The sequence below is a fragment of the Homarus americanus genome, unplaced genomic scaffold (genome assembly GCF_018991925.1).
Source record: "Homarus americanus isolate GMGI-L3 unplaced genomic scaffold, GMGI_Hamer_2.0 scaffold50885, whole genome shotgun sequence".
NCBI lineage: Eukaryota > Metazoa > Arthropoda > Malacostraca > Decapoda > Nephropidae > Homarus > Homarus americanus.
The window spans coordinates 16,040-36,130 of NW_024714543.1; the positions used below are offsets into that span (position 1 = coordinate 16,040).

Here is a 20,091-nt window from a genome sequence, read left to right on the forward strand (position 1 = left end):
CGCCTTAACTTCAGTTTGTCCAGACGTTTTGCTCCTTCAAATTCTTCTACTAAGTCAGTGGGAAAGGGGGCTAGTCGGAAAGCAGGGAGACTGGTTGTGTCAAGCCCGGGGAGCGTCTGGCATATAGTTGCGAAATGGTTGTTTGATTGCTCAGCTGCATAAACATTAGTGAGATAGCTAAGGAAGGGGAGGGGATGTGTCTTATTGTTTAGTCCACAGAGTTCTTTAAGCTTCCCATACCACTTGCTGTTGTTGGTCTGCTTCAGGTTGTTGCAACTTGGTTGGGTAGTGAGACTTCTTTGCAGTGCGTATTTCACGGATGACTTGGTTGCGAAGGGACTTGTAGCGGTTGTGATCATTGAGATAAACGGCGTTGTCTCTCTGCTGGATAAGTCTTGTGTGTGTGTGTGTGTGTGTGTTCCGGGAACGCGATAATCAAGCAGAGAAAAACAAAATTAGATTTTGTCACAATCTCATCAATCTCATGTGTGGATATGAGTATTATAAAGACTCAGATGGGTTGTGTAGTTACTACATTATTAATTTTTTGCCTAAAATGCCCCATTTTGAAATAATATCTTATTTATTACAAAATACCCCTTGATATGTAAAATACCCATTTTGGGGACATTATATGGTATATTGCAGCCCATAATACTCTTTTTCGGCCATGGTTGGGTAATATGGCAGTAGATAATATGCTTTATGTTTTTTCATTGTCTCTAGATATCTTCAATTCATTCTTTATGGAATGCTTGGAACATAACACTGACTGTGTACCGAAACATCAACAGCCATCGTATTAACATTAAATGACCTAAATAATATTTTTTTAATATAAGTAAGTTTTATTGCGACTTATGGCATAACTGCTCCTTAAAGTTGCCAGATACTTCCATCTCACCACTGCTCCGAATTTACTTTGTATTATAATGTTTGTAAACTAGGTGTTTTGATTGTTTTCTATTCCAAGCAGCAGTTATTTTGGCAAATTGAGGAAGATTTCGTGTATATTGATGTATTACTTATGTAAGAATTTTCTGAAATGTACTGCATCATTTTTTTTATGATTTACTTCTTATTGTAAGCCTAGATCATTCTAGAATTCTCCAGGCACGTCTTAAGCAGACCTCCAGTGTCTGGACATCCCTAGAATGCTCTAGGCGTCTGTCAAGCATATATAAATGACAGCGAGCGGCCTTGAGTCGACCGTTTCCGCTCCAAGGGTAAAGAACAAGCCAAATAAGACAACTGAAGATAATTGTTGTGCAAGTATTGTGGAATTGTTGTGATCAATATAAAGTGAAAGACAGAATTGTACACTGGTAGTGTGCTGACTATATATTCGAAGTGAAAAGAATCAGCTGTGAAGCCGTTACCGTGTGTACAGTGTTGTGAAGAATCAGTGACTATTAAAGTAGACTGGAGGGCAGAAGTGTGTTTCTGTGACCTGGTGGAACGCTACCTGCCTGTTGGTTGTCTGTGCACTGATACCGATCGTCGGGAAATTACCGGAGACTGGCGGGACAGCCAGTGGTAATTCGACGACACTTGTTAGATATCGCCTGTACATACGACTCTGACCGCTGGTAACCAGTGGTGGAAGCTGGGTAATTGGTGAAAGGAGGGTCGTAACAGTATGATATTGGTAATTAATGAAATGGAACATCCAATCTTAATGATCATGTTGAACCTCAATGATTCTACTGTACATGAGGAGGAGATATGGGACAACTTAATATATTTAAAACACCTTCAGTTTCGAATATGCCGAGTGAGCCAATGAACGCTGGGTTACACTCTCACTTCCTTTTCACAGTCAAATAGCACTACTCTGAGCGATGAAGAGCTCACTATTGAAGGAAAACTCGAGTTCCTTCTTTTTTGGAGCTATTTTTGTGTAAAAGAGAATATTTTAAAATATTCGTTGTAGAGTGACAGTGATAGTTAAGGGCGTGGGCGTATGCTAGAAAGAGAAGTCATGACCCATCGTTGTGGAAAATGACTATTGCAAAGTTGGATTGCAATGCTGATTGTAATGGTAATACCACCTATAGTGTTTGCTAGCTTTTTACAGCACCCACGGTATAACTGAAACATGTATCAGGACTGTCTTGGCTAAGGTGTGTGTTACTGCACAGTGGAAGGGGCTAAGTGGCGTACAAACGTCGTGAGGAGGATCACTGCACAGTAATTTTCATAATGGTACACCCTTTTGTAACCTAAGAGTTATAAACGAACTGATATTTATATCCCATTTTGTACAGTAAGGGTTTTGCGAATGATAATATACCCTCTCTATCTATGAGAGTTCATTGGTAATCATATATCCTTAAAAAAGGATTATCATTTGGGACACAATTTTTTTACCTTTTTTATACCCTTCTTTTTATAATGTATCTTCCCCAAGTTGGGGGGGACAATATGATTAGACTTGTGAACATTTTATAATTATAGAATATCTTGTTCATGAAGATATTATTGAAAATTTTAAACACTTTTTTAGGAGAAGAGTTACTCCAATAAGACAAATTATAATTTGTCTTGTTTCACCATAACTGACGTCTTAACCTCTCCCACAGGGACTTCTGTTCTATACTCCTCACTGGTTATGGAAGACCTGGGAAGGCGGCAAGCTGGACTCCATCGTGATGGGTCTCTCTATGCCTGTCATGAGCAAGGATGAACGTCACGAGAAAATCCACCTACTGGCAGACTACCTGTACTCCTCTATCCACTATCATAACTTTTACGCCATCAAGTTCTTCCTCTGCGAGTTACTAAACTTGGGGAATTCGCTGTTCAACATGTGGTTCCTGAACAAGTTCTTAGGGGGTATGTTCTTCAAATATGGTATTGATGTATTGTATTTCACAGAGACCAACCAGGAAGAGCGGACGGACCCTATGATCGTCGTCTTTCCCCGAGTAACCAAGTGCAACTTTAACATGTACGGTCCTTCTGGATCCATCGAGACTCACGACCTAATGTGTGTTCTCGCTCTCAACATCATTAATGAGAAGATATACGTCTTCCTGTGGTTCTGGTTTGTCATCCGGTGGCATTAGTACCTTAGCACTTGTCTACCGTCTTTTAGTGTTCTGTGTCCCGGCGATTCGCTCTGGTCTTCTACAGAAGCGAGCAGGGCTACGATTTAAGAACGGCCTTGACGTTATCTCAAAAAACTCAAGTGGGAGATTTCTTCTTGCTTTATCTTTTAAGCAAAAATGTAGAGCTCGTGTCTTTTAGCTTTTTGATGGAAGAGTTGGCATCACGACTAACAAACAGACCCATTCACCCAGACCTAGAGATGTCGGCGCCACCGCCACTCCCAGAACGATTTCACCTCATGAACGAAAATGCGTGACATCTCCCACCTGCTACAAGCACACTGACGAGACAACACACAGTACTGATTTGCTCTATATTTAACAATATGTAAAAAAATGATTAACCTCTCTTTTACCTCCTTAGCATTTTAGCATTTAGTTATCTTATAGAGAGTGTTAGTGTGATTATTGTCCAAGTTATACGGTAAAGACAAACGCCCAACGTGTTTAACGATGGTGACTTCAGTAGTGTCAGTTCCACTTCACACTTAATATTGTAATGATGACAGTGTGGTTGCGTGATGTGATTATGGCAGTGTTAGTGTGTGATGAGATGATGGCAGTGTGGGTGTGTAATGTAATGATGGCAGTGTTAGTGTGTTGTGTGATGATGGCAGTGTGGGTGTGTGATGTGATGATGGCAGTGTTAGTGTGTTGTGTGATGACGGCAGTGTTAGTGTGTGATGTGATGATGGCAGTGTGGGTGTGTGATGTAAGCGAGTATTAGTGTGTGTGATGTGATAATGGCAGTGTTAGTGTGTGGTGTGATGATGGCAGTGTTAGTGTGTTGGGTGATGATGGCAGTGTTGGTATGTTGTGTGATGATGGCAGTGTTAGTGTGTGGTGTATGATGGTAGTGTTAGTGTGGTGTGATGATGTGTGATGTTGGTGTGATGTGATGATGGTGTTAGTGTGTGATGTGACAATGGCAGTGTGGGTGTGTGATGTGATGATGGCAGTGTTGAGTGTGTGAGTGTGATGATGGCAGTGTTGGTGTGTGGTGTGATGATGGCACTTGGGTGTGATTCTTGATGATGTCAGTGTTTGTGTGTGTGATGTGATGATGGCGTGTTGGTGTTGTTGTGATGATGTGGTGTTGGTGTGTGGGCGGTGTTAGGTGTGTTGTGTGATGATGGCAATGTGATAGTGATGATGGTGTGGGTGTGTGATGTGATGGTGGCGGTGTGTAATGGCAGTGGTGGGTGTGGGGGTATGATGGAGTGGTGTGCGCTGGTGTGTGTGATGTGATGATGGCAGTATTAGTGTGTGGTTGGTCACTGTCATGGGTGTGTGATGTGATGATGTCAGTGTTGAGTGTGTGGTGTAATGGTGGCAGTGTTGTGTGATGTGATGATGCGATGTTGGTGTGTGGTGTGATGATGGCGGTGTGGGTGTGTGATGTGATGATGTCAGTGTTGGTGTGCGGGAATGATGGCAGTGTTGGTGTGTGATGTGATGATGGCAGTGTTGGTATGTGATGTTGATGGCGGTGTTGTGTGTGGTGTGATGATGGCAGTGTGGGTGTTGTGATGTAGTGATGTGGCAGTGTTGAGTGTGGAATGTGATGGCAGTGTTGGTGTGATGTGATGATGGCAGTGTTAGTGTGTGATGTGATGACGGTGTTGGTGTGATGATGTTGATGTGTGGTGTGATGATGGCAGTGTGTAGTGTGCTGTGTGATGATGGCAGTGTTTGTGTGATGTGATGATGGCAATGTGGTGTGTGATGTGATGATGGCAGTGTTGGTGTGTGATGTGATGATGGCAGTGTTGGTGTGTGTGTAATGATGGCAGTGTTGGTGTGTGTGATGTGATGATGGCAGTGTTAGTGTGTGTGGTATGATGGTGCAGTGTTAGTGTGTGGTTGATGATGGCAGTGTTGGTGGTGTGTGATGATGGCGTTGGTGTGTGATGTGATGATGGCGGTGGTGTGATGAGTGTTAGTGTGGTGTGATGGTGGGTGTGTGATGTGGCGGTGTTGAGTTGGTGGGTGTGTGGTGTGATGTGTGGATGTGTGATGGCGTATTGTTGTGTGTGTAATGATGGCAGTGTTAGTGTGTGGTGTAATGATGGCAGTGTAGTGTGATGATGATGACAGTGTGAGTGTGTGGATGTGATGATGGCGTTAGTGTGTGGGTGTAATGATGGCAGTGTTAGTGTGTGATGTGATGATGGCAGTGTTAGTGTGGTGTGATGGCGGTGGTGTGTGTGATGTGATGATGTCGCTAGTGTGTGGTATGATGATGGCAGTGCTAGTGTGGTTTGATGATGGCAGTGTTAGTGTGTGTGATGATGGTGTTAGTGTGTGATGATGATGGCAGTGTTTGTGTGTGTGGTGTGATGATGGCAGCAGGGTGTGTGTGATGTGATGATGTCAGTGTTAGTGTGTGGTATGATGATGGTGCGTTGGTGTGTGGTGTGATGATGGCAGTGTTAGTGTGTGATGTAATGATGGCACTGTGGGTGTGTGGATTGATGATGGCAGTGTTAGTTTGTGGTGATGATGGTAGTGTGGTGTGTGATGTGATGATGGCAGTGTTAGTTTGTGTGATGATGGCAGTGTGGGTGTGTGATGATGATGGCAGTGTTAGTTTGTGGTGATGATGGCAGTGTGGTGTGTGGATGATGATGTCAGTGTTAGTGGTGATGTGATGATGGCAGTGTAGTGTGTGGTGATGATGGCAGTGGTAGTGTGATGATGATGGCAGTGTTAGTGTGGTTTGATGATGATAGTGTTGGGTGTGTGGTGTGATGATGGCAGTGTTAGTGTGTGGTGTAATGATGGCAGTGTTAGTGTGTGATGTGATGATGGCAGTGGGGTGTGATGATGATGGTGTGGGTGTGTGATGTGATGATGTCAGTGTTAGTGTGTGGTGATGTTGGCAGTGCTAGTGTGGTGTGATGATGGCAGTGTTAGTGTGTGGTGATGATGGCAGGGGTGTGTGATGATGATAGCAGTGTTGGTGTGTGATGATGATGGGCAGGTTGGTGTGATGATGGCAGTATGGGTATGTGATGTGATGATGCGGAGTGCTAGTGTGATGTGATGATGGCAGTGTTGGTGTGTGGTGTGATGATGGCAGTGTTAGTGTGTGGTGTGATGATGCAGTGTTAGTGTGTGTGATGTTGATGGCAGGGGTGAGATGGCAGTGTTAGTGTGTGTGATGATGATGGCAGTGTTAGTGTGTGGTGTGATGATGCGTGTGGTGGTGTAATGATGGTAGTGAGGTGATGATGATGGTGTGTTATGTGGTGATTATGGCAGTGTTGGTGTGTGTGATGATGGCAGTGTTGGTGTGTGGTGTGAGTGGCAGTGTGGGTGTGTGGTGTGATGTCAGTGTTGGTGTGCGAGATGTGATGGCGGTGTTGGTGTGTGTGATGTGATGATGTGTTGGTGTGTGATGTGATGATGGCGGTGTTGGTGTGTGGTGTGATGATGGCGGTGTGGGTGTGTGATGTGATGATGTCAGTGTTGGTGTGTGAGATGAGTGGTGGTGTGTGATGTGATGATGGCAGTGTTGGTGTGTGATGTGATGACAGTGTTGGTGTGTGTGCGATGTGATGATGGCAGTGTTAGTGTGTGGTGTGATGATGGCAGTGTTAGTGTGCTGTGTGATGATGGCAGTGTTAGTGTGTGATGTGATGATGGCAATGTGGGTGTGTGATGTGATGATGGCAGTGTTAGTATGTGATGTAATGATGGCAGTGTTAGTGTGTGGTGTAATGATGGCAGTGTTAGTGTGTGGTGTAATGATGGCAGTGTTAGTGTGTGATGTGATGATGGCAGTGTTAGTGTGTGGTTTGATGATGGCAGTGTTAGTGTGTGGTGTAATGATGGCCGTGTTAGTGTGTGATGTGATGATGGCAGTGTTAGTGTGTGATGTGATGATGGCAGTGTTAGTGTGTGGTGTAATGATGGCAGTGTTAGTGTGTGATGTGATGATGGCAGTGTGGGTGTGTGATGTGATGATGGCAGTGTTAGTGTGTGATGTGATGATGGCAGTGTGGGTGTGTGATGTGATGATGTCAGTGTTAGTGTGTGATGTGATGATGGCAGTGTGAATGTGTGATGTGATGATGGCAGTATTAGTGTGTGATGTAATGATGGCAGTGTTAGTGTGTGGTGTAATGATGGCAGTGTTAGCGTGTGATGTGATGATGACAGTGTGAGTGTGTGATGTGATGATGGCAGTGTTAGTGTGTGGTGTAATGATGGCAGTGTTAGTGTGTGATGTGATGATGGCAGTGTTAGTGTGTGGTGTGATGATGGCAGTGTGGGTGTGTGATGTGATGATGTCAGTGTTAGTGTGTGGTATGATGATGGCAGTGCTAGTGTGTGGTTTGATGATGGCAGTGTTAGTGTGTGGTGTGATGATGGCAGTGTTAGTGTGTGATGTGATGATGGCAGTGTTTGTGTGTGGTGTGATGATGGCAGTGTGGGTGTGTGATGTGATGATGTCAGTGTTAGTGTGTGGTATGATGATGGCAGTGCTAGTGTGTGGTGTGATGATGGCAGTGTTAGTGTGTGATGTAATGATGGCACTGTGGGTGTGTGATTTGATGATGGCAGTGTTAGTTTGTGGTGTGATGATGGTAGTGTGGGTGTGTGATGTGATGATGGCAGTGTTAGTTTGTGGTGTGATGATGGCAGTGTGGGTGTGTGATGTGATGATGGCAGTGTTAGTTTGTGGTGTGATGATGGCAGTGTGGGTGTGTGATGTGATGATGTCAGTGTTAGTGTGTGATGTGATGATGGCAGTGTTAGTGTGTGGTGTGATGATGGCAGTGGTAGTGTGTGATGTGATGATGGCAGTGTTAGTGTGTGGTTTGATGATGACAGTGTTAGTGTGTGGTGTGATGATGGCAGTGTTAGTGTGTGGTGTAATGATGGCAGTGTTAGTGTGTGATGTGATGATGGCAGTGTTAGTGTGTGATGTGATGATGGCAGGGTGGGTGTGTGATGTGATGATGTCAGTGTTAGTGTGTGGTGTGATGTTGGCAGTGCTAGTGTGTGGTGTGATGATGGCAGTGTTAGTGTGTGGTGTGATGATGGCAGTATGGGTATGTGATGTGATGATAGCAGTGTTAGTGTGTGATGTGATGATGGCAGTGTTAGTGTGTGGTGTGATGATGGCAGTATGGGTATGTGATGTGATGATGGAAGTGCTAGTGTGTGATGTGATGATGGCAGTGTTAGTGTGTGGTGTGATGATGGCAGTGTTAGTGTGTGGTGTGATGATGGCAGTGTTGTGTGTGGTGTGATGTTGATGGCAGTGTTGGTGTGTGGTGTGATGATGGCAGTGTTGGTGTGTGTGATATGATGATGGCAGTGTTGGTGTGTGGTGTGATGATGGCGTGTTGGTGTGTGGTGTAATGATGGCAGTGTTGGGGTGTGATGTGATGATGGCAGTGTTGGTGTGTGGTGTGATTATGGCGTGTTGGTGTGGTGTGATGATGGCATTGTTAGTGTGTGGTGTGATGATGGCAGTGTGGGTGTGTGATGTGATGATGGTAGTGTTAGTGTGTGATGTGATAATGGCAGTGTTGGTGTGTGATGTGATGATGGCAGTGTTAGTATGCGATGTGATGATGGCAGTGTTAGTGTGTGGTGTGATGATGATGGCAGTGTTAGTATGTGGTGTGATGATGGCAGTGTTAGTGTGTGGTGTCATGGTGGCAGTGTTAGTGTGTGGTGTGATGACGGCAGTGTTAGTGTGTGATGTGATGATGGCAGTGTTAGTGCGTGGTGTGATGATGGCAGTGATAGTGTGTGGTGTGACGATGACAGTATTGGTGTTTGGTATGCATGGTGTGATGAATTTGTTGTGTGGTGTGATGGTATGGCGTGATGAATGTGTTGATGTAATGATGAATGTGTTCATGCGATTGTAAATGCGTTGATATAATGGTGAATGTGTTGGTCGGATAGTGAATGTGCTGGTATGATGGTGAATGTGTTGGTCGGATAATGAATGTGCTGGTATGGTGGGTGAATGTGTTGGTAATCGAACACCAAGAAGATTAGTTCCCCAAAATAAATGACCGGACTATTAAAATGACTGATAAAAAATATCCTAATACCTCGCTGGAAGTGTCACCCTCTGAAGAGAAAATTGGAGTAAAGTTCGTCAGTACAATCATGAATACGATCGAACACGTGACACACCATCGTAATTCAGGTGTTCTGGGAAGTGTCCTTATTAGCTTCTAGTTACAATCCTCATTGTTTTAGCTACCCCTCGTTAAGATACACGTCTTCCAGCTCCACTCCTGTTCTTTGTAGCCAAACACTACTCGCATACTTCTCCTGTACCTGTGATTTTATAAACTGACCCTACATTGTGCAAGGCGGCAAAAGTTTCTTAGAATTTTGTTGAGGACCCAGACTGGTTTTTGTTAGTGATCAGGATCTAACTGACACCGAGCATGTCACCGGGAAAAAATTTTTCGCCACCAGAAGTCAATGCTCGCCTAGGGTGTTTCATTCAGTGCCGGATTTAGACCTATGGAGGCCCATGGGCAGCCTCTTTGTGGAGGCCCCCCTCATTATAACTACCCAAGAGGGTGGGGTGGCGAGTGAAGCGAGCCTAAACATCTAAACATCTGGGAGTTCCGGGTGGCACTGTAAGCCCCCCGGGAAAATTTTGAAATTTGAACACTTCTTTGGAGAATTTTGAAGCCATATGCAGTTATATTGAGGAAATTAGAACATTGAGAAATTTTTAATTAATTGTATATTTATTGATAGTGTACAAATTCCCAACACACACTCACACACACACGAAAGTGAGACATAACTGGAGTCATTCATGTGGTTTCAAGTCGACCAGCCCTGATATGTGGAGGCCCCCAGATTGTTGAGGCCACTGGGCAGCTGCCCACTTTGCCCACTCCTGAATCCGGCCCTGGTTTCATTGCCAAGTTTCAGGGCCTGGACATGATTTAGTTATCCTTGACCCGAGTGCACTTCTATTGTCAGGTTTGGTGGGCTGGCAGGTTGGCGGCTTGTCGTGATTTGACATTAGATTCTAGATAGCCACATACAAGATCCAATTAGGAGGATATCATATCCCCTTATCTGAGGGTTGGCGACCACAGCCCTCTACTCTATACGTCCTAGGGTTGATTTTACCAATCCTCCAAGGTTTTGCATATCTCTGTTTTCCCCTGGCCCTCCTACCCTCTACTTTGCCCTTTAATATTTCTGCTATTATCCCTCATCCTTAATTATATGACTATAATACCTCTTTTTTTTGTATAATTCAAATATTGCTCTGGAATTTTTTGCTAATCTTTGTACTTTTCATCATTTGTTTTCCTGTCAATATAGTTTACTCTTAGAATTCGCCTATAAACTACATTTCAAAAGTTCAACCTCTCTCTGGTGTCTGCTGAAAGTGTCCACGCATCTGACCCATACAATTGTCCTTGCCATATGAAGCCCTTCGGCAGTCTTTTTCTCAAATTGAAGTTAATATCCCATTTCAATAGGTCTCCTAGAATATTACTTGCCCTATTTTGTTTTTATTTCTTCCGTACATCTACCATTACAGCTAATGTTACTTCCCTTGTTCCCACATAAAGGAGCTTCATCAAGTGACCTGGGTTAATGAGAGTAATGAAGCCAGGGTTCTTGTGTTCTTAGTCCCAACTCCAGCAAATCGAGGACTCCGCGGGGGCATCACATCACTAGTCACAAACACCCTTGAGCTATAAACGGACTGTCTTTGCCTAATAACCAACAATTTGCTCGTTTGCCCTTCAGTAGGATAATACATTTCAGTTCTACCTACTGTGTCTAATTGTGTAAATAATAATAATAATAATAATAATAATAATAATAATAATAATAATAATAATAATAATAATAATAATAATAATAATAATAATAATAATAATAATAATAATAATAAAAATAATAATAATAATAATAATAATAATAATAATAATATTAATAATAATAATAATAATAATAATAATAATAATAATAATAATAATAATAATAATAATAATAATAATAATGATAATAATAATAATAATAATAATAATAATAATAATAATAATAATAATAATAATAATAATAATAATAATATTAAACGTTTAATTGAAAAATACAAGTCATAAGCCAAATACTATATTCCCAAGACGAGAGTGATACCTAATTATATAGCTTATAGTGATAGGGTGTGTCATACGGAGGCGAATTTTTTTTTTTTGAGTTTGAAAAATCGGCCCATGGTATTAATGATGTAGTTCTATGTGCGGAATCATGTGATATCTTCAGATTTGAAAAGTTTTAATTTTTTGCTAGGTAAATTTTAACTTGAAATCTTATGAAAATTCAGTATTCCCACCCTTTTACCAACACCACTGAATAGCTTATTTAAAGTAAAGTAAATGTATCAGGTTAATTTATTAGGATGAAAATGATCCAGAATAGTGAAACGAATGATCTTGACACATTTATTAAATTTAATATTCCTTTAGAAAACAAAATCATCAAATACAAAAACCGGTTTTACTACTACGACCCGGTGTTGCTGCACACCATAGAGAACATGTCTTTCTTGCTTCTGTTTCTACTCATCACCTCCCTCCTGACCACCTGAGCTCGGATGTAGCCTTCCCTCCTCTCCTGGCTGTACACGTGACTGCTGGCCTCGCTCACTTGCTGTACACAACGCTCTATACTCTGGGTGTGAGGGCCAGGCAGGACATGCATGGGGTTGTCCAGGAAAGCTCTGACTTGAACATTGGTGAGGCTGCAGGTAAGAGGGGGCTCACTGCCAGCCTGGATGTTATCCAGATCTATGAGATCAGTGAGGGTCTTGGCACCTAGATTGACTTCAGGAGTCTTCCTGACCCTGAAGGAATCGTCACCAACTGATTCGTCATGCCCAGATCCTCTCATAAGTCTCATATCCAAGATCTTTTTGACTGCCACTCTTCTCTCCTCCTCATCCTTACTGCAGAGCATTGTCTGCAGAACTGCCTCGGGATGAGCATACCAGGAAGATCTCCTCACAGTCTGCTCCACAATCTGAGCAACCTTCCTTGGCTGACTCCTCAGGAGCTCAAGCTGGAAGAGAACATGCCTCGGACCTTCGGAGAACGATGACTTGACCTTGGTGTTGAACCAATTTGGCAAGTAGACACTCACGATGAATTGGACAATAAGTCTCAGGTTGTGAAGCTGGTTCCCTTTCAGTTTATGATGAGCGACCCAAATTCTGCAGAACCTGAGAGCCGTTGTGAGCCACCTAGAATGTGAGACTGGACCTATCTGCAGGTAAGCAAGTCTATCAGGCATGACCCCAGTTTTGATGGCACTGCAAATCATGTAACCATAGTACTGGTCAGTACTCAGGTCGTCAATGACAGTATGTGCAAGCTCAACGAGTGGAGGGCCAACTGTGATTTTTTCAAAGCTCGGATTTATTTCTAACTCAGTGGCAGAGTCCAGCATCTTGCCAAGAGGACCAGACCATCTGTTGTTTGAAAGAGTCTTGCCATCCAGCTCCTGGATCAGATGTCTGAGTGGCAACTCGTTGGTGTGGAGGTCACAAACAATCCAGACCAGCTTCCTCCCAATCTTCCGCTCTATCCACTGTATGACCCCCCCTTGCCACCCTGTGTTCGTGTTGGTGCTGTCCCCTCCAATGGCCTGCAGGGTCTGGTCTACGTTCCTCTCTCTGAGCCAGTTCACAATGTTATCTGCCACTATCTCAGCTGGTTTCCTGATGTCATCTTTCTCTGGAGTGAAATGCCACAAATACTTCCCTCCTGGTTCACTGCAGCAGGAGTAGTGTTCCTCCTTCACCATGGCAGGGAACAACTTGTCAGAATCTCCAACTTTCATGAACACTTTAGTGTCATCCCTTCTCCCATCAAAGAACAAACAATTGATTCCATTTTCTCTTATTCCCTTATCAAACTCCTCTTCTAGGTTACTGACAAGTTTCTCCTGAGCTCTCCTTACTTTGTTATGATCTATCACCAGGTGAACATCATCAGGTGTTATCAAACCACCGTCAATCCAGGCAGCTGTTGCTATCTCTGCAGTTTCTCTGAGACCAGTGTGGTGTCGCATGCTGGCCAGGGCTATGCTCGGGATATCTTTCCTATTTCGAATCTTATGCCTGGAAGGTTTGGGATCATTATTTTCTGGGTTAGGGACAAAGTCACCATTCTCCTGGTCAGCACTCGGATCAGCCATGGAGAAGTCATTAAACTCTGAATCAGCTTGACTCCAATCATCGGCCTTTTTTACCTCACCCTGGGCCTTCTCAAGTCTCTTTTCCTCGGCAACTCTTCTCCTCTTCTGTCTCTCTGTGGCAGTCTCCTGTCTCTTGGACTCCGGAATATCTTGGCTAGAAATCATGAGAGCCCCTATACTGCCAGTCTTCTCTCTCTGTGCTTTGACAAATGCCAGTTCGATCACAGGAATCTTCAGTTCACGCTTGCAAGTACAGGAGATGTGGGCCTCGGATTTACAGTCACGATCGCATCCAAACTCAGGACAGAGAACAATTGGGCACTTGCAAGTAATTATGTCAAATAACTGGTCCAGTTGCTTGGCAAAGCTGTCCTTAACTGCAAGTTTTCCTCTCCCAAGAGAGATTTCTCTTGCCTTTTCCCAACTGGCTGGTAGTCTCTCACTAATCTTCTTCTGACTTGTTATGACTGGAGGCCTGAACTGAGCGTTAGCCAGAGTGTACTGTGCCAAGACAGCTTTGGTCATATCACTGGCAATATCTTTGTTTGTGTAAGTTTTTTGGTTCTTTTCACTGATTTGCCTGATTAAAACACCGTATCTCAAAGCATCTCTCAATGTAGGTAACTCCGACTTCAGGAGCTCTCTCCCAGACCCAAGATAGTGACTGAGATGGCTGGATTTTTGGTTCCTCGTCCTGACACAAGCAGCCATCGCAAATATTATCAACTTATAAATGCATCAGAATCTGAAACAGAAAAAAATATTGTTAGTTGGGTTTTTAAAGAATGAAGTCAGAAAACAAAGTTCACTATTTAATTGTAATGCACTAATGCAGCTGTACGTTAGATTTTCGATAAATTTCACGCTAAAATTTACCAAGCAAAAGGTTGCAAAATATTGAAACTGAAATTATTTTCTGTTTATATACACTAAAATCTACCAAAAAAGTGATGGGCCATTAGTTTTAGCTGATCTTCCCTCCTATGACACACCCTATTATAGTGAGGACTTTAAGTGTATTTGCAGTACTATGTGCAAATTGTAGGAATGGTTCTTTTCGTATACAAGAATTTTATTCAATTTTAGAAGAATAAAAGAGGAAATAACTGTAGTACTTTTAGTTAGGTTAGGTTAGGTTAGGTTAGGTTAGGCTAGGCTAGGACCTTGTACGTTATTTTTTCTTCGTTTTATGATCGATAGCGGACGGAGGCGGCAACTCTGTAGACGTTAAGAGAAATGACGCAAAACGCATTCCTCCTAAATATTTTTGTTTTTCAGGATAAGAAAGTTCTTATCTGAGATTGCTGCTGAGATCATACCCTACTCCAGGGTGTGTTGTAGGGGTCCTGGTGTGACCCCGGGGTATGTTGTAGGGGTCCTGGTGTAACCCAGGGGTGTGTTGTAGGGGTCCTGGTGTAACCCAGGGGTGTGTTGTAGGGGTCCTGGTGTAACCCAGGGGTGTGTTGTAGGGGTCCTGGTGTAACCCAGGGGGGTTGTAGGGGTACTAATGACTCACAACACCACGATGTTGTGCCCAAACAGTTCGTCTGCTTTAGGGGCTTGGTCGTGGGAATCTTCTTTTACGCGTCCCAGTCCATCTCACTGACCTGAGGCTTTTATTTCCTTTTGTGTGAATTGATCGTAGGAGGACACATAGTTAGCTTTAGTTAGAGCGCTTCGGTTTCCATGAGTTGTCACGGCGTAACAATTTTTGAAGTCCCCATCATTTAGGGTGATAAACAATCCCGGTGTTTTCCATCAAATTTTTATTATTATTATTCATTTTGCCTTCGTCTTGCAGCGCGTGTCTTGCCTTGTCGGGGAGGATAGAGAGTTTTACTCTCTGTTGGCTATATAATTTATGTATTTTTTGTGTTCGAGTTTCTTCCAGGATTTTATCGAAGTGCGTCTATTATCGTTTGTTTTTCTACTCGTATTTCTGTCTTTTTCTGATAATTTGATTAGGTGAGGGCATGGTCTGGAGGAGGCTAAAATGAAATCATTTTCTCCCGATGGTGAAGTGGAGGGGAGGCAATGTCACACACAATAGTGGTCTCTTTGGTGTGTAGGTTTGTCACATTATCGTGAATTTAGTCCACATCTCGAGAGTTCTTTTGGTTACAATAAGTAACTCAGGCTGCCCTACGTCGTCATTTTTTTCACTAGCTATTGTAAACTAGGGAAGTCTTCTTCCAGGAATTTTCTGTTTATGGAGTAGGAGTCAAATTTTGGTAAGAGACTTAATGGAGTTCAGAGTTGAAGATACGGCCTACACGTATTATCTTCATTCTGGATATTATTATCTTATCCGTTCTGTTCTTCAAGAACGATGAAGTTCTCTCAATGTGTCCACTGGTTGCTTTAGGTTGTGCTCTGAGAACCTTTTCTCGTCTTCTGATTGATAACAAAGGTGTATTACAATCTCTCATAGCCAGTACTAAATGGACTCCAGCACTAGAACATAATTATGGCAGTTGACAGAAAAAAGTCCCTGTAATGATTTTTTTTAATGCCCTATGAACTCCTGTTTGCTGGTGGCAGGGGGATGTTGCTCCTTTTATATTATTGTTCATCTTTAATAGATTATTTGACTACTAGCAGAATCGCCGCCCTCCGGGCGGCTCATCTGCTAGTCCACGGTAGGACGCCACCCTACGGGAGGCTCCACATTGTCTCACTGTTCAGTCCCCAAAACTTCTTCCATCAATAGTTCACTAACGGTGTATGTAAGTTCCACCATGTTTTTCACTACAACGGTACAGCAAAGTATATTTTTTTAGCATTTAACTGTTATTATTTTATTGTCTAATCATCACTACATATAACACCACCCATCATCACTACATATAACATCATCCATCATCACTACATATAACACCATCCATCATCACTACATATAACACCACCCATCATCACTACATATAACAACATCCATCATCACTACATATAACATCATCCATCATCACTACATATAACACCATCCATCATCACTACATATAACACCATCCATCATCACTAAATATAGCACCACCATCACTACCATCACTACTACCACCATCATCATTACCACCACCATCATTACCACTACTATTAACTAGTCTCTACCACCACCACTATCACCGCAAACATGCCGCTATCACCATCACCACGACTACCACTGTCACTACCACCGTCACCACCACCACCACTACATATAACAACATCCATCATCACTACATATAACATCATCATCCACCATCACTACATATAACACCATCCATCATCATCACTACCTATAACACCATCCATCATCACTACAGATCGGTAAAGTAGTTTCCGAGATTCTCGTGCGGACATACACACATACAAACAAACACACAGACATACTTCTTTGTTTTATATATATAGATAGACTTCTCTAGACAGGTTCTTAGTAAGGCATAGCTATCCAGGGTGAGTCAAAGGGGTTGGTTTACGGTTCAGACAATATCTTAAACTTAAATCAAGTATGTTTGACCTTCTGGTGGGGAAGTCCCATGCGTTTCTTCTTTCGGATTTCTCTCTGTTGGAAGGGTGGAATAAATGGCGTTTTTAATAATAAATTCAATTTCTCAGGGTGACTTCAGGATGGCCTCTAAGCATTATGTTTTTAGGAGAAGTTCTGGTTTTCCTACGTCAGATTTTTGTAAGAGAAAAGCTTAGGAAGAGTTTCATGTTTTTAATTAAGATTGAGAGCACCCAATTCGGGACTTAGTGTTTCCCCTTTTCTGCCTGGCAGGACAGGAGGGTTCACAACATTCTCTCTGCTCGGGTAAGCTAGTTAATTTTTATATTGAAAGTACGAATGGGTTTAAACATATCACAGATTTATGAGTTTAGGTCACAGAATGAAACTTCCAAACAGTAGGATACATTTCCCATATTAATGCGGAAGCCATCAACCTTCCATGGCTGGGCTAAGATCACGTTATATGATGCATTACAGTTTCAGTGACCTTTAAAGGGTAGGTCACTGGTAGCTATCCTCTAAAGGAGGCCGGACATATGTCAATACAACAGTCATGCTCGAGTAGGGTGTGTCATACGGAGGCGAATTTTTTTTTTTTTGAGTTTGAAAAATCGGCCCATGGTATTAATGATGTAGTTCTATGTGCAGAATCATGTGATATCTTCAGATTTGAAAAGTTTTTATTTTTTGCTTGGTTTAATTTATTAGGATGAAAATGATCCAGAATAGTGAAACGAATGATCTTGACACATTTATTAAATTTAATATTCCTTTAGAAAACAAAATCATCAAATACAAAAACCGGTTTTACTACTACGACCCGGTGTTGCTGCACACCATAGAGAACATGTCTTTCTTGCTTCTGTTTCTACTCATCACCTCCCTGCTGACCACCTGAGCTCGGATGTAGCCTTCCCTCCTCTCCTGGCTGTACACGTGACTGCTGGCCTCGCTCACTTGCTGTACACAACGCCCTATACTCTGGGTGTCGGAGGCCAGGCAGGGACATGCATGGGGTTGTCCAGGAAAGCTCTGACTTGAACATTGGTGAGGCTGCAGGTAAGAGGGGGCTCACTGCCAGCCTGGATGTTATCCAGATCTATGAGATCAGTGAGGGTCTTGGCACCTAGATTGACTTCAGGAGTCTTCCTGACCCTGAAGGAATCGTCACCAACTGATTCGTCATGCCCAGATCCTCTCATAAGTCTCATATCCAAGATCTTTTTGACTGCCACTCTTCTCTCCTCCTCATCCTTACTGCAGAGCATTGTCTGCAGAACTGCCTCGGGATGAGCATACCAGGAAGATCTCCTCACAGTCTGCTCCACAATCTGAACAACCTTCCTTGGCTGACTCCTCAGGAGCTCAAGCTGGAAGAGAATATGCCTCGGACCTTCGGAGAACGATGACTTGACCTGGGTGTTGAACCAATTTGGCAAGTAGACACTCACGATGAATTGGACAATAAGTCTCAGGCTGTGAAGCTGGTTCCCTTTCAGTTTATGATGAGCGACCCAAATTCTGCAGAACCTGAGAGCCGTTGTGAGCCACCTAGAATGTGAGACTGGATCTATCTGCAGGTAAGCAAGTCTATCAGGCACATCCCAGTTTTCTTGATGGCACTGTAAATCATGTAACCATAGTACTGGTCAGTACTCAGGTCGTCACTTATATGGGTGCAAGCCCAACGAGGAGGGCCAACTGCGATATTTTCAAAAGCCTGATTTATTTCTAACTCAGTGGGCGAGTCCAGCATCTTGCCAAGAGGACCAGACCATTCAGCTGTTTGAAAGAGAGTCTTGCCATCCAGCTCCTGGATCAGATGCCTGAGTGGCAACTCGTTGGTGTGGAGGTCACAAACAATCCAGACCAGCTTCCTCCCAATCTTCCGCTCTATCCACTGTATGACACCCCCTTGCCACCCTGTGTTCGTGTTGGTGCTGTCCCCTCCAATGGCCTGCAGGGTCTGGTCTACGTTCCTCTCTCTGAGCCAGTTCACAATGTTATCTGCCACTATCTCAGCTGGTTTCCTGATGTCATCTTTCTCTGGAGTGAAATGCCACAAATACTTCCCTCCTGGTTCACTGCAGCAGGAGCAGTGTTCCTCCTTCACCATGGCAGGGAACAACTTGTCAGAATCTCCAACTTTCATGAACACTTTAGTGCCATCCCTTCTCCCATCAAAGAACAAACAATTTATTCCATTTTCTCTTATCCCCTTATCAAACTCCTCTTCTAGGTTACTGACAAGTTTCTCCTGAGCTCTCCTTACTTTGTTATGATCTATCACCAGGTGAACATCATCAGGTGTTATCAAACCACCGTCAATCCAGGAAGCTGTTGCTATCTCTGCAGTTTCTCTGAGACCAGTGTGGTGTCGCATGCTGGCCAGACCTATGCTCGGGATATCTTTCCTATTTCGAATCTTATGCCTGGAAGGTTTGGGATCATTATTTTCTGGGTTAGGGACAAAGTCACCATTCTCCTGGTCAGCACTCGGATCAGCCATGGGGAAGTCATTAAACTCTGAATCAGCTTGACTCCAATCATCGGCCTTTACCTCACCCTGGGCCTTCTCAAGTCTCTCTTCCCCGGCAACTCTTCCTTCTGTCTCTCTGTGACAGCCTCCCCTGTCTCTTGACTCCGGAATATCTTGGCTAGAAATCATGAGAGCCCTATACTGCTAAGTCTTCTCTCTGTGCTTTGACAAATGCCAGTCTGATCACAGGAATCTTCAGTTCACGCTTGCAAATACAGTGAGATGTGGGCCTGGATTTACAGTCACGATCGCATCCAAACTCAGGACAGAGAACAATTGGGCACTTGCAAGTAATTATGTCAAATAACTGGTCCAGTTGCTTGGCAAAGCTGTCCTTAACTGCAAGTTTTCCTCTCCCAAGAGAGATATCTCTTGCCTTTTCCCAACTGGCTAGCAGTCTCTCACTAATCTTCTTTTGACTTGTTATGACTGGAGGCTTGAACTGAGCGTTAGCCAGAGTGTACTGTGCCAAGACAGCTTTGTCATATCACTGTGTAAGTTCTTTGGTTCTTTTCACTGATTTGCCTGATTAAAACACCGTATCTCAAAGCATCTCTCAATGTAGGCAACTCCGACTTCAGGATCTCTCTCCCAGACCCAAGATAGTGACTGAGATGGCTGGATTTTTGGTTCCTCGTCCTGACACAAGCAGCCATAGCAAATATTATCAACTTATAAATGCATCAGAATCTGAAACAGAAAAAAATATTGTTAGATGGGTTGTTAAAGAATGAAGTCAG

The 20,091-nt window shown here is 43.2% G+C and overlaps 1 protein-coding gene across 1 annotated transcript; it reads left to right on the forward strand.

The window, feature by feature from the left end:
* The first annotated feature begins 1,684 nt into the window (after nucleotides 1–1,684).
* LOC121878959 (innexin shaking-B-like) lies at nucleotides 1,685–3,694 on the forward strand. The gene is given in 4 exon segments (XM_042385413.1): nucleotides 1,685–1,774; nucleotides 2,583–3,061; nucleotides 3,063–3,167; nucleotides 3,169–3,694. Coding segments are annotated over 4 exon segments (873 nt in total). The 3' UTR covers nucleotides 3,368–3,694.
* The last annotated feature ends 16,397 nt before the right edge of the window (nucleotides 3,695–20,091 follow it).